Source organism: Saccostrea cucullata, unplaced genomic scaffold (assembly GCF_032062105.1).
Source record: "Saccostrea cucullata isolate Sc308-1 unplaced genomic scaffold, CSIRO_AGI_Scuc_v1 ctg1258, whole genome shotgun sequence".
Taxonomy (NCBI): Eukaryota; Metazoa; Mollusca; class Bivalvia; order Ostreida; family Ostreidae; genus Saccostrea; species Saccostrea cuccullata.
In genome coordinates, this window is record NW_026921833.1 from 35,240 (window position 1) to 49,687 (window position 14,448).

At 31.1% G+C, this 14,448-nt stretch overlaps 1 protein-coding gene across 2 annotated transcripts; it reads left to right on the forward strand.

Annotated features, from left to right (window-relative positions):
* Positions 1-6,354: 6,354 nt before the first annotated feature.
* LOC134260793 (oncoprotein-induced transcript 3 protein-like) lies at positions 6,355-12,992 on the forward strand. Of its 2 annotated transcripts, none has more exons than XM_062743338.1 (8): positions 6,355-6,558; positions 7,572-7,635; positions 7,903-7,932; positions 8,753-8,944; positions 9,177-9,341; positions 9,623-9,775; positions 10,219-10,315; positions 11,436-12,992. In XM_062743338.1, exons 1-8 carry the CDS (start codon positions 6,553-6,555, stop codon positions 11,566-11,568), a joined length of 840 nt encoding a protein of 279 aa, XP_062599322.1. In that variant the 5' UTR covers positions 6,355-6,552; the 3' UTR covers positions 11,569-12,992. The 2 variants fall into 2 exon arrangements, with proteins under 2 accessions (XP_062599322.1, XP_062599323.1); XM_062743339.1 differs by having other exon boundaries at positions 7,575-7,635.
* Positions 12,993-14,448: the final 1,456 nt, after the last annotated feature.

Here is a 14,448-nt window from a genome sequence, read left to right on the forward strand (position 1 = left end):
ATGGGTATGGGTAAAGTTTGAGAACAAAAAGGTAACTAGCTAATCAGACTCCATGTAACAGACTGACAAAGGGACAGACCAAACACAATATCAAAGATAATCTATCATAAATGAATTATAAAATTGTTATTTTATTTTTTCTGTACCCATTATTATCAATATTACAATTTAACATTTTTTGAGTAAATTGAAACCAGAAATGACCTATTATATAAAAGCAAAACGACTTGATTATCAATTAACGGAAATTAAATTCATTTATTCTATTACAAGTCAACTTAATAAAATGTCCATTTGATTCTACCTTTTAAAGGTGCTCAAAATGTAGACAACCTGTCCATTGACAAAATATCTGTTGTGTTTCTAGCACACTGAATACTTTTCCGTTCATGCTTCAGATTTTTTTATGTTTCTCGATTTTTTTTTTTAAACTTTCATTGGTTTGAGAAAAAATAACATTTTATTGCTATTTTTAAAAAAAAAAAAACATGTCATTTTTAATGACTTTTGCAGTGAAATTCGATATTTTGCGGGTTAAAATTCACAGAGAGTAAATGCATGTGCTTTTCAATAACCTGAGTATAATTATTTCTTTTTTTTCCTGGTATAAAAATTGCAAAGGTACCTCTTGTCTTATTCTTAAAGCGTATGCAACAACTTTGCAATTACTATTATAGTGAAAAGGGTAAAAAAAAAAAAAAAAAAAAAAAAAAAAAAAAAGAATTTTCATACTGTGAAAAGGAAATATTTTCCTAGGAAGAAGGAATTTTTATTTTAGAAAGGATAAAGAAATTTATTCATGGGAAGCCGATGTGTTTTTAGTACGGCTATGAAGAAGTAATTTTCATACGGGGAAGGAGAAGAAAATTATACTGGGAAAGACGTATTGGAAATAAAAGACTGAACAACAACATTTCTCCCTGGCAAACTTAATCTAATAGCTTTGTCAATAAGAATATACCAGAAAAAAACTAACAATGTTACAATGTTACAAACTTACATTTCTTTGCCATGAAGAAAAGGATACATTTCACATTGAATTTTTCAAATCTTTGTTAAGCATAACAGGATATTTTTTCTGTATAATAAAAAGTGTTACTATATGATTGCGCCCATGGGAAAAGGGCCCTTATGGCAATTTTTATGCATTTTGACTTTTTCACGGATTTTTATAGAGTAAGGTTAGAAGTTGTCAAATATGAAATTTTATGGTCCTGTCTCTACTCTAAGTAGGTTTTTTCTTCATTTTTATCAAAGATACTTTAAGAGGTTCATAATGACGTCATGTTTTTCAACAACGTCAAACGTTTTCAGAGTGAACGTAAAATGATTTTCTTCTGTAATTTTACTTTGGTAATTCATAGTTGTGTAATACTTATATTTACCCATTCACATTATCTTTATCTCATTATCTCTTTTAATAATTAATAATTATTCAATAGCTATATATATATTATCGATTCATTAGTGGTGTATAGTATTATGAGTGAGTGTTTTACATCACACTTTTCTATGACACCAGGGGGAGATCTGAACAGCGGGCGACATCCATTCAGTTTTTTTTTTAAACAATTATTTTCTCAAACAAAATATTTACATCTAGTAATCCATGCAAGACTCATTTGATAAGCCTGTAGAATTCATTAGAAAATTATTTTAATTTAAAACATTGTTCTCGATAGGAAGAGCATAAAACGATTTGTCTTAAGTTACAATATATGTGAAAAATTAATTTAAAAAAAATATATCTAGAGCAACAAAACGCTACCTAAATGAAGTGAAAATTTATTAGATTGTTATTTTTTTCTAAATGTCATATAAAGACAAAAAAATTGTGAAGCGTGGTAACATGTTATTACGATACTAGTATATGCTGTAGACAGTAAATAAAACGGAAATTCGGTTAATTCACTGCATTTTTAAGGTTGTCTGTTTGCAAAGGGCAAAAAATGACACTGCTGTTTGAAAAATATAAAGGATACACGAAATATTTTTTAGTCTTACAGTAAAAATATTTTGATATTTAAGGAATAACTGTCTTACTTTTCGAATTCATGAAGTGATCAATGGATTGGCGTGTGTGATAATTTGCATAAACGCCGAAGGCGTTTATGCATAAAATTATCACACAAGCCAATCCATTGATCATCTTCATGAATTCGAAAAATCTGACAGTTATTCCTTATATTTACATGCTTTGATTCCGCCAATCCACAGGCTCCAAGCCTGCTTCTCTCTAGGTGTTGTCCCGCCCTGCACGTGGTTTTTTTTGGAACCGCGCCAAGACATTCATGAGGAAATAAATTACATTTACAATTGGTAATTTTATCTCGGACAAAGACATTGGAAATGTAAATATTTACCGATCAAAAAGATGAAAAATTTTATAAACAAAGAAAAATTATAAGTTTATAACCCGCACACATTTACACAATAGATAGACCCAGGATTAACATTGGTTGGATTATGTGTGTGTTGGTGAGGGGGGGGGGGGGGGTTAAAATCTTAATGGCAGAAACTTAGAATTCTTGTGAACACGATCCAGTTAAAATAAATAAATATTTTTTGTTACTTCCAAAGTTTTAGGTGCAAGGGCAGGGTGTCTCTCCTACACCCAGTACCATTAACCCTCAACATGTAATTTCACTTTTTATTTAGGTTTGAAATAATACTGTATAATATTCTTCATTTTCTATTTGCACCTTTGTTTCTGAGCATTGCCATTTTCAAAATCGCACAGCGACCATGAGCACTATGAGCCTGGAACCGAATTGTTATAAATTCAGTCTTGTTAATCATGTATATAATGACACCTTAGAATAACAGAATCTGGTTTTATTTTATGAAATGGACGGTTTTAGAAGCATACCAATAGAATAAAATTAAAGATGACATTTACAAAAATTTATTAAGAATTTCGAACAAAGTGGTTCATCGATATTTTCCTCATTAATTTATTTAAAAAAAAAACATCCAGTAGACAAATCAATATACAGTGGAGCCTCATTTATCCGGACGCTTTGGTTCCCAGTCAATTTGTTCGGATATGTGAAGCGTCCGGATACCTGAATTACCAATTAAACAAGACAAAATTACATTTACAAATTTCGTTCCAATGAAAAGTCGTCCAGATACCGAAGCATCCGTATATCTGGGGCCTGGATATCTGAAGGTCCACTGAAAATGAATCATGCAGTTTAATGTATAGATTTTGTTGAGGTAGGTGTGGGTTAAAAATAATAACATATACCGGTAATTGTTCATGCCTAAATATACAGTCAGTTAAATATGACTGTTTTGTATAATATATTTCCTGACAATTGTATCTGAACTGGCTGAGTTTTGAAATGTCAGATTTTTGTAGGGATGTAAGCATCTTAGAAAATTCATCATATTTTTTTATGACTGAATTGTAAAAAATTACCTTCATTCTAATGATTTTGTTTTCTAAATTTTATGTTATGAACTGAGTTTTACAGAGTATGAATTCCTTTCTGGTCCCATGCCAGAAGCTTGGATATGCTAAGCCTTGTAAAGCCTTACATGTTACGGAAATATAAACGGACAACCCCACCCGCATTCCCTGCACTGTGGCCAAAATAAAACAAAATGCAAGCATATTGTTGCGGTTTTATGTCGTGTATTAAAATCATCTAATTTTTTTCTGTCAGCATTTACATGTAATAATAAAACCCGATCCTGAACTTAAAAGGATATTTTTATCAATCAAACAAATAAAATCATAACATGTGTATATATGTAACAATATTTATCCGTAATTTGATAAGAGGTTAAACAATATATTCCACACTGTTAACAGCAATGAGTTGAGTCCAGTGATGAATTGGGTTTTTAGCATGATAATTGATCTGTTAAAGACATTCAATGCTGATCGAGCTTTTGTGAAAGACAAAGTTCTTTGTGGCTTTAGGGGTTAATTTGCAGAAAATGCTTAAAACATTTGAACTCTTTGTAAAAAAAAAACAAAAAAAAAACAAGTAAGTACCAAAGAGTTACATGTATTTCAAATTTGGAGATCTTGAAAATATATAGCCATACATGTAGTTTAGAGAACTATATAGACTATATAGAACTACATAGATTCAATAAAAATATTTTTATCCACCCTACATCCTCCCTCTCTTTCTCGCCATCTCTCTCTCATCAGATTAACTTGACCATGCAGCTCTATTTAAGTTGGAACATTTTTTTTTTTATTCGGATGTTTTTGCTTGTTTTAATTTCTCTAAATTGAAGTGTCGTTTGTGCAACAAGAATATAAGACAAAACAACATTTTTAAAGTTTTATTTTTTTAATCATTATTCATGATACGGTAGATACTTTGCATGTATATTATTAAAAAAAAAATGAAATTCGTTATTAAATTATTTCATGCAAAAAAAAGCTATAGATAAGAGATTTGGGGAAAAAAAATTTAAAAGTCCAGTCTGTTCAATTTTACAGTTTTCCTTTTTTCTTTGTTTTTCCTTGTCTACATTAACAGGACCTAATTGTTCCCAAAGTACAACAATATTTTATCTATTTAAAATAAAAAAAAATTATGCCGACAACTGAAAGTGTTTTTATTTGGTAATAAAAGATCTCTTTTATAATCCAGGAGCTAACTCGCTGAAATGTTAAAAGTCCCTCTCTGGTACCCCTTTTACATCGATTGTTGACATTAGAGTTATCTCTCCTATTTTTTTTTTATTTATAGAAAATACAAATATCTTGACTGTTGTTCTAACAAATTTTGCTAGATTTGAAACAATGTGGAAGATGTATGTTTAGTTTCAACATTAGTATAAACAATTTAGCAAAAAATTTAAGCAGTATGCACCGATGAATCAATGTTTACATGTGATCGGCGCGATCGCAATGTATATTGAGAGTGGAGGAGCGGATCTCAAAAAAGGAAGGCAATTTTCCTTTGCAATATTTTAACAATATACCCCTGTCTAACATGTATCCTAAATCTGGTATAAATATGTAAATAAAATTTATTTTTCTAGAGTACACAGGTTTATTATCCTATCAGATAAACACCTTGTTAAAAGCTTCTATACATGTACATGGTGCATGATGTCGGAAAACTGTATTGGTATCAGAGACGTATAATAGATATGTTTGTTAAGAATTCAAACCAGTTCTAAATGTTTTTATTTATATCTATTAAAATCAGTGGATTGAAAGATTCAGACATTAATTTATAAATCAAAATAAATTCCACATGTTGGAAACTCTGGATGCGTCAAACGTCAAAACACGTGGTTAAGGTCAAGATCTAGTAAATGAAAGGTGCCTACAGATTTATCAAACTTGAAAAATAAATTCCTTTATTGATGCTTTACAACTTTAGCTTGGTCAAATAAGGTGTTTCGGGGCATAATTTGTAGGTAAACAAGATGAAAAACTGTATTTTAAATTGTCATTTTCAATGAAAAATTAAGAAAACCTGACATAAATATTGGAGTTTTTTTAGTATTCGGCAAAGGAAATGTATCCAGATTGCCTACAGTCTCTCAGAAAACTGTTATTAGTATGTTCATGGCCTCTTCTTTAAATCAATATCAAATTTGATATAGGTATCCGGTTTACTTTTCATATGATTTCAAATTGAATGACATGAAAATACCCTATTTTCTACATAATTCTGCTAAAGCCGTAAAGTACGGGAAAAAGAAAGTTGAAATTGATTATGACGTCATAATGGATCTAGCACCAAAAAATTAGTCTCAAGTTATTTACTAGATCTTGACCTTAAAATAAAATCTGCGTCGAAGTTCACCGTCTGCAACGTCATATCTTTGTGACGTTATTTCTCTGTTTTAGCAAAAATGCCATAAGGCCCTTTTGTCATGGGCGCAATCATATCGAAAAAAGATATTTCATTGAAAATGGGAGGGAAACAAAACATTTCAAAACATGTGTGTATTTCAATTTTTTTCTCTACAAGTTTTTGTTCAATCAACTTTTACAAATACCTAACAATCAAACATTTTACTCGCCATATGTGTTAGCATTGCCCAGACCTTTAATTAATTTGTCATTTAATGACTCAGACAGATTCGCCGCTAAAAATAGACACAATATTTGTGTATGCTGCATATTGATTTTTTTTAAATACCCATCTGTTTATTGCTCAACTCAGGAACGGGAAATCCCCATTCTCGTATTTTTCAGTTCAGTACGTACACATGGTGCATGCATGGCTGTGTGCTGGATTTTAAATTCAACGAAACTGTATTTCACTTCCTTATTCCGTAATGATCGATTGATACCATGGACACCATTGTTGTTTGTGTATTCATTCCAAAAGCATAAAACGCTGTTACATTCATCGATTCGATTGAACGTCCTTTATCCATAACTGGGTTTTAAATGCCTTGGCTTGAAACCCTTTATATTTATAGTTTTCCAGTCTGCGCAGGTCCGATATGTGCGATACGAGTGTTGTTTATTTATATCCGATACACATGGAATCTGATCTCGGGGAATAAAAACAGGAAGACTAGACTCCTATTTATCTACGATGTGAGGAATAAAACAAAATGAAGGTGGGTTAGGACTTCTTTTGTACAAACTCTGATCCTGATTACATTTCTGTTGTTTTTTTCTGTCTCTATCTACTTCCTGGTATACATACAGGTAGCTGTATGTATTTTTCCATGTGTTTGTGTGTCTACATACTTACAGGTTATGCCTGTGAAATGCGAAATGATGCACTCGCGGATTTAGAGGGGGGGGGGGGGGGGCTAGCCCCCCCCCCCCCTTTCGTGTCCCCCAAAATACACAATATTTAATAAATCAATATTTTTTGGGCCCCCTACCCTGACCTCAAACTGGTCGCCCCCCACCCCACCTTTTGAATATTTCTGGATCCGCCACTGTGATGTGTGTATGTTTGTTTATTCATAATTATATCTTAAATTCAAAAATATAAAATTTTAAAAATAATATTTACATGTCATTGTTTCAAAAAATAAATATAATTCAAACAAAGGGGTTAAATCATCAGACATAGAAATGGATCATAATACATGTACAAGTAAGAAAATGCCAAATTGCCTTTTCCAATACAAAAATAATTTTAAAATATTGTATGCCGAGTCCTTCGCCCAACAACAGCAGGTAGTTTATTTTTCATTGAATTGAAAGTCTGCACTTAAATAGTGATAACTTTATGTGTTTTTGTTCCGAAAGAAATCAAATAATGCAAAAGACAAAGTTTTGTATGACCAGCATTGAATGGATCAATATTTCATGTTTTTGGTTTTTCCTGCATTGATTTGCCTTTTGAATTGACTCGACTGTTTTTTAAAGTGCAATCGATATGATGCAAACGTTATGTATTGCTGGCAAGTATTCAATTATTGGTTTATGTCCTTGAATACATTTCGATTATTGAATTTTGAAGGTAAAAACATTGAATGTTGATTTATTTTTGTTTTTTTTTTACTGTTTTAATGATCATAAGTTGTTTATTGATTCAATTTTACCTCTCTCATTTTTAAATATTAATTGAAACCTGAAACATTTGTAATTATATCTTACTTTTATCATTTTGCAGCAGATCAAGTTTTCTTTCCTGTCAATATTTTCCGTCTTCATTTTAAATTCAGAGATTCATGTAGGTATGTATATTTAAATTCCTATTTTTATTCAGCGAAAAAAAATTAATAAAATTGACTGACTCTTTTATTCAAACTTCTTGATATCATTAATCTTATTAGATTTTAATTTATTCATGGAGAAAGCAATTGTTTTTGGAAATAACACATCAAAATGGAGATGACAAAATGGTCCAATGCACAAAATATCCATAATTCCTAGATCTCATTCATTATCTTTTTGTCTATGTTCTAGTTCAAACTTTCAAACAAAATTATTTTCATTGATAGAATCAACCTATTACTGCGGTGGTGTGACTGGTAAGTTTGTAATTGTATTGTCTTTTTTCTATATAATTAGCGGAGTGTCTTATCTGAATACAATTTTACAGGAAATTTGACATGTTGAAATAAAAAAGCTATATATAACTTCTTTGACTTTTTGCTAATTTACGAAAGACAATGCTTTAAAAGAAATAAAGTGAAAAGCTCATAGTACTCTTTTTATTTGGTCGGATTCGGAGGTTAAGTGAGGCCTGGTGCCCGGGTGGGGGGGGGGGGGGGGGGTGATACATTCATAACCATGTCATGGTGATTTAGGAAAATGAAGAGGTTAGTCTAAACAGGGTAGGAAACTCGTTAAAAACCTTAATATGTTCATTAATCCAGGTATTTACAATCTGTTGAATAAAAGGTATGTTCAATAGTCGTTCTATAAGTAAACGACGAAGTGGTTGTTAAAACATGAAATACGTTTTACAGCAATCTAACTTAATATTATTCCTACATTTAATCTAAAGTCAACACAATACCCATGGAGTCTTAGTGTGCCTAACATTTTGTGTTGATAAAAAGTATTTAACTCCCACTTAATTATTTTGAATTTCATCTTGTATGTTTTGATTTTAATTATTCAGCACCACTAAATATTAATTACAGAATAGAATAAATTCTCCCTAATACATGTACATGTAATAACTCGACAATAAAAAAGATACATGCAGTATGATTCACTTTGAAATTCTATACATTTCAATGTCCTAGTTATAAGAAAGCAGAATATATGTATCTGAATAAACTTATTCAATAATAAAGAATAATTATAAAAAAATACAAATACCTTGTCAATATTTTTTAACAGATCCCTGTACGGCAGCCGGGGAGCTTTTTGAGCCGTATGCACGAACCCAGAACTGTCCGTATGACGGGACACAATCTCATGTCCCATGTGATCGATACAAGACGCCGGGATGGTACAAGTCAGACGAACCTATACTAGATCAGTGTCCCACCCTCAGCAGCTGTGGAACTATTTATCCTGTCTGGTATAATGGTACATTATCGTTTTTAAATTAATTTTTGATCAAATCGTTTTATTATGTATAGCTAGCTTTGGGCATTTACTTATCCTATACAATTATTTTTGCTGAACTAATCTTAAAGTCATACTGTATACTAAACAAATTTAGTAATATTCTTTTTCTTCAGAATGCATGTAAGTGCTAGATTTGGGTTAGATTACATATCAAACTCTAATCTAAATATAAGGCGACTTTTCATTCCAGGAACCTTGCCACAAGTAGCTGATGGTGTTGTTTCCAGGAAACTCTGTAAAACCGGATTCTCTAGTTGCTGTGTTAAAGAGTACGATGTTCAGATCAAGAACTGCGGCACCCACCACGTGTACTGTCTACCAGCATTAGACGCCTGTCCTGAAAGATTCTGTTTCGGTACAGCAGGATTAAATTTCTAATTAAGTCTTAATAACAATTTTGTTTAGAAATATCCACACAACGAGACAATTATTCCATATTATTGATGCCGATTTCCACCTCTGGATTTCGAGAGTTAAAAAGTTTTAAAGTATTAACGTTTCAGGGAGGGAGCTAAATAAGGCATTGCCTGCCTAATCTCATCCACTTTTATTTGAGAATAAAATATGTATCAAAGAATAAAAAAAATAAAAGTTTTCCAGGCATTATGGTTCATAAATTTAGTTGCATATCTACAGGAACAAACGGATCATGTGAATATCCGACAACAACATCTACGACAACATCTACGACAACACCAACAACAACATCAACAACAACAACAACATCAACAACAACAACGACAACACAAATATCAACAGAGGAAAATGATCAACGCAAAAAATATAAGGGTAAATTTACATTCAATTTTATTTAAGAATAATTTTTATTAAGGATTAATATACTAAAATCTCTATATTTGTTTTCGCTAACCAAAGATGCTTTGTCATTTATTTTTGAGAAAACAAATTTAAAAGATTGGATCATTGCAGCTTATAACAAACATGTAATTGGTTTTTGCAGTACTTAAAAAAATGAAAATAAATTGATTCCTTATTTTTTTCTTTTTTAATTGAATAGTTTACAACTTTAATGCTTAATATTGTCATTCTGTTAACTACAGTGTCTTTTGTGAAACTTGTTTCTAGTCTATGTAGTCATCTAGGATAAAACCTCACTGTTATAGGATCACACACCTTGTATTACCGGAAAAAATTCTTGAATGTTAATGCATGTATGTATTCTTTATATGTATCATGATAAATCACTCCCAATAAATATCCTTCCTTTACAGATTTAGAGAGAAGATACACGGTGGTAATAGTTGTAGTAATTGTTCTCATTTGTTGTCTTATTGGTCTCGCCAGCACCATCACGGTTATATATATTCGGTAAGTACCTATAATAGTGACGAAAACATATTTTCTTCATAATAATAATAATCTGTAAAATACACGAACTAGCATCATTCTTTATTTTAAAATGTTTACGATATTTTTCTTGTGTGTTTGTGTGTGTACATGTATATTTATGTCCGTACAAAACTTAATGTTATGTATCAATATGCTATTTATTATGGGAAATTGAAATCGTCACAGGTTTCTTATCAATCCCTCCATAATCGCAGATGCTTATAATCTGAGCACACTTTAGCATGAATGACATATTATAGAATTCATTTTTCTACAGAACTGATATCTACTTCCTTTTAATTTGGCTGTCCGAAGCTCACAGACGTTTTGTTTATTTCTTTATTGACACACTCTGTTCCCAAATAACAATGACCTCAACGATGCTCAATATCTGATGTACAGGTGACTATCGAGAGCTCGAACTCCGATCTCTAAAACTTCTCGATCTCTTGAAGTGATTCTGGTAGTTGTACTGGACTCTATCTTACCTTGTTTTCTTATTAGGATCCAATGTCTATAAAATATAAAAGAAAACATTCATCTTTTTTTTGTAAATACAGTACAGAAAAGATTTTTTTTATTCTAGACAATATTTCTTGGGAAAGGATAAATGGAACAGTTGAAAGTTGATATTTTACTTTTTAAAGGCCTAATATTTTTTCAGAGACAGTACGTTATATGACATATCAAATGTTTTATTCTTAACTGTGGTTTAAATATTCATTACATATATAGATTTTGCTCAAAATAAACATGCCCATGATTAATCTTGAACTACTCATGGCCCTAATTTATTATAGCCTCACGAATTGTGAGCCATGTGTATACATATGTATTGAGAGCTTGTCTCATGTTGGCATATTTTGGTCTTTATAATTATGTATTAAGAAAATTACCAATTGCCTATTCTATTACCATTATAACTTATTGTTCTTTAAGTTGAGCTTTGGCAACCGAATAGAGGACATTTTTATTTTTCGATGTTAATATAAATAGAAAACATAGAAGAGTTAAAAAAAATGACATTTTAGATGAACTGAACTTAGTTTAATGTTTACCTTCATAAGATAAATGACTGTTGATGCTTTAATTATTACAGGAAAAGAATGAGAGAAAGGGAAATTAGTCAAAGCAGAGTGGAACTTGTACCGGAGGAGTACAGACATGATACAGTGCAGGGTGTAACAGGAGGAAGCAATGGCGTGCCCCCTCATCTGCATTTCCAAATATGATAGAAACACCAAAGAACTCATTATTTCCAAATTTTGATATATTTTTGTTATCTAAAGAGATTGAAGAATTGCAGGGACCATGTTCTTGTATATATACTGTAATATTTATATATATATATATATATATATATATATATATGTTTTGTTATATCTACAGCTATGAAAAATGAACCGTTGATTACTGCAATTTATAGTAAGCTGATTTTATTTATAGAAGGAAACATTTTTGTACATATATATTTAATTAACCATATGCAGATGCAGATTCACCATTTTTTACATAGATTTTATCATATATTTATTGTTTTTCACAACAAGATAGCTCATTATCTAATTTCTGCACCTTGCTATAACAACGGCTTTTTCATAACACATTACTCATACTGGGACGAAAAAAATACATGTCACAACATTAACTGCTTTACATGTAGAAAGACGTCGCACAACCGTGTAATTTACAAAAGTTATTGATAGACAAATGTAGTACATAATTTTGTAAAAATCTTTTCATTGTATGATTTAGAAATTATAAAAAAAAAATCCATTATAAGCAACATTATGACTAACTTAAGTTTCTTTACAGTTTGTATTTTACAAGTAGTAGGACTGTATTTAAGGAAAAACTGTCTAGTTAATGTAGTATGCCATGGCATCAACGATAGTGGGAAACATAAATTATCCAATGTTTCCCACTATCGTTGATGTCCCTGGCATACTTTACTAACTAGACAGTGATTCCTTATATTTCCATTTTATTGTGAAATAAAATTGTAGATTTTGACTTTAAAATTGTAGACTGATCGATTTAAATTACACGAGGACTCTCATGCCAATTTCAATAGTCCTCGCCCACTGACGTCAAACACAAAGGCAACAGCACGAGATTTACATGCATATTTGGCCTCCTTAGCATCAGACACAGAGACAGAAGCGCACATGATTTGCATGCATATTGGGCCTCCTTAGCTCTTGACATATCGACCTCCTTAATTTACATTCCGGCAGAACTATCAAAAAATAAACTCCCCTAACTTTCAAAGAGTTATCACAGAGAAAAAAAATAGAAATGGAAATATAACTTGATAAATGAGATTGACCTATTCATTTTGTTTTAGAATAAGTTGCAAAAACTTAAAATATTTTATCTTTATTGCAGTAGAATATATATTTTGTGCGTTAATGTTCTTGGATAATTTAGCATGTTCTAAGGCTCTCTGGTAATCTGATAAGATAATTCAAACTACTTACTGCAAAACATTTTCTCTCTTTTGCTCTCTCGCTCTCTCTCTCTCTCTCTCTCTCTCTCTCTCTAACACACACACACACACACCCACACACACACCCTCACACACACACACACACACTCATAAGGACATGTATATAGGGCTCTTGATCTAAAAATAAAATATGTTATGTTGATGAGTGCATCCATCCTTTGTTTTTATTATCAAGTACATATATTGAAATAAAATGTTATAAATTTCGTTAATATTATAAACTTTATTTTTTATAAATAATTTTTGTGCAAAAAATAACATATATTCTTTTCAGGAATTAAATCGGGTATTCGGAATATATGGTTGATTGTCCATCCTTTCTTAATCGTGATATTTCTTTTTAGAATTTTTCTAATATCTGACACATCCGAATATAATTATGACAATTATCTGCATATATGAAGACGATATTTAGATATTTAATAAGTCTCGGTACGTGATATGACAGTCACGTGAATTCAGCTGTTATTCCTGCACTATTGAGGTCAGTAGTGCAAAGGCAGAACCAAGTTATAATCAGAATTAAATTAAAGTTTTTAATTAAAAAAAAACTTATTGAAGTTTGTGAAAAATGCTGCGATCCTATAAAATCTTAATATGATCCTTTTGAGTGTAAGCCTTAACAACAGATCAATTTAGACAATGCAGACAAATTACTGTTTTTAAATCTTCCTCTCACTGCATGCAGACTAAATATGTCATGATGTAATGCAACGTAATGACGTCAGATCCACTGGTTTTTAGCGATCAGTGACTGGTTCATATTGTTGAGTTTAATCGAACAACACAGTAGAATATTTAAGTTAGTTTTAATGTATATTTATTATCTGCATGGTTTAAATAAAAGAATCATTTCATCTTGTGATATACCGTATAGCGGCTTATTTTAGCGGGATGCTAATTTTGGCTTATTTTGGCGTTTTGATGATAGTCCGCTAAAATTTTAATCGGTAAAATAGTTAGTACTCTTATTAGTGTCCATCTTCAGAGAGCTAAAAACCTGCTTCCGCTAAAATAAATTACGCCTAAATTATTGGCAAACCTTAGAGTAGACAAAACACCAAAATTTACACCCGCCAAGAAAACTCGCTATACGTTATTTAAGAATTTGTACATTTGCGTGATGTCATAGTTAACATTTTCCGTACAAATTAAGTTACACCACGCTTTTGAAATCCTATCTATGCTGCGCTCAGGCTAATTTTAACATACACATAAAACTGTTTGTTATCTCCATATGTTTCCATATAAGCTGTCCAGTCACAAGATACATATTTATCTTGATTTCATTTTTATAGAAGTGATTTTTGTAAAATAATGGAGAATAAGGGAACATCACAAAAGATAGAAAGACTAGCTCTCTGTCAGTCTGTCCGTCTGTCACAAAAACTTTAACCTTGCCCATAACTTTTGATTTAATGGAGCTATGACTTTCATATTTCACATGTGTATTCCTTGTGAAAAGTCCTTTCTTTGGGTACCACACAATTTGAGCTTTTCACCTTGGAGTTTGACCCACTTTTACACAAAAAAATTAAATTTTTACTTTGGCCAATACTTTTGAACGGTAGATAATAGAGCTTTTATATTTCACATTATTTTC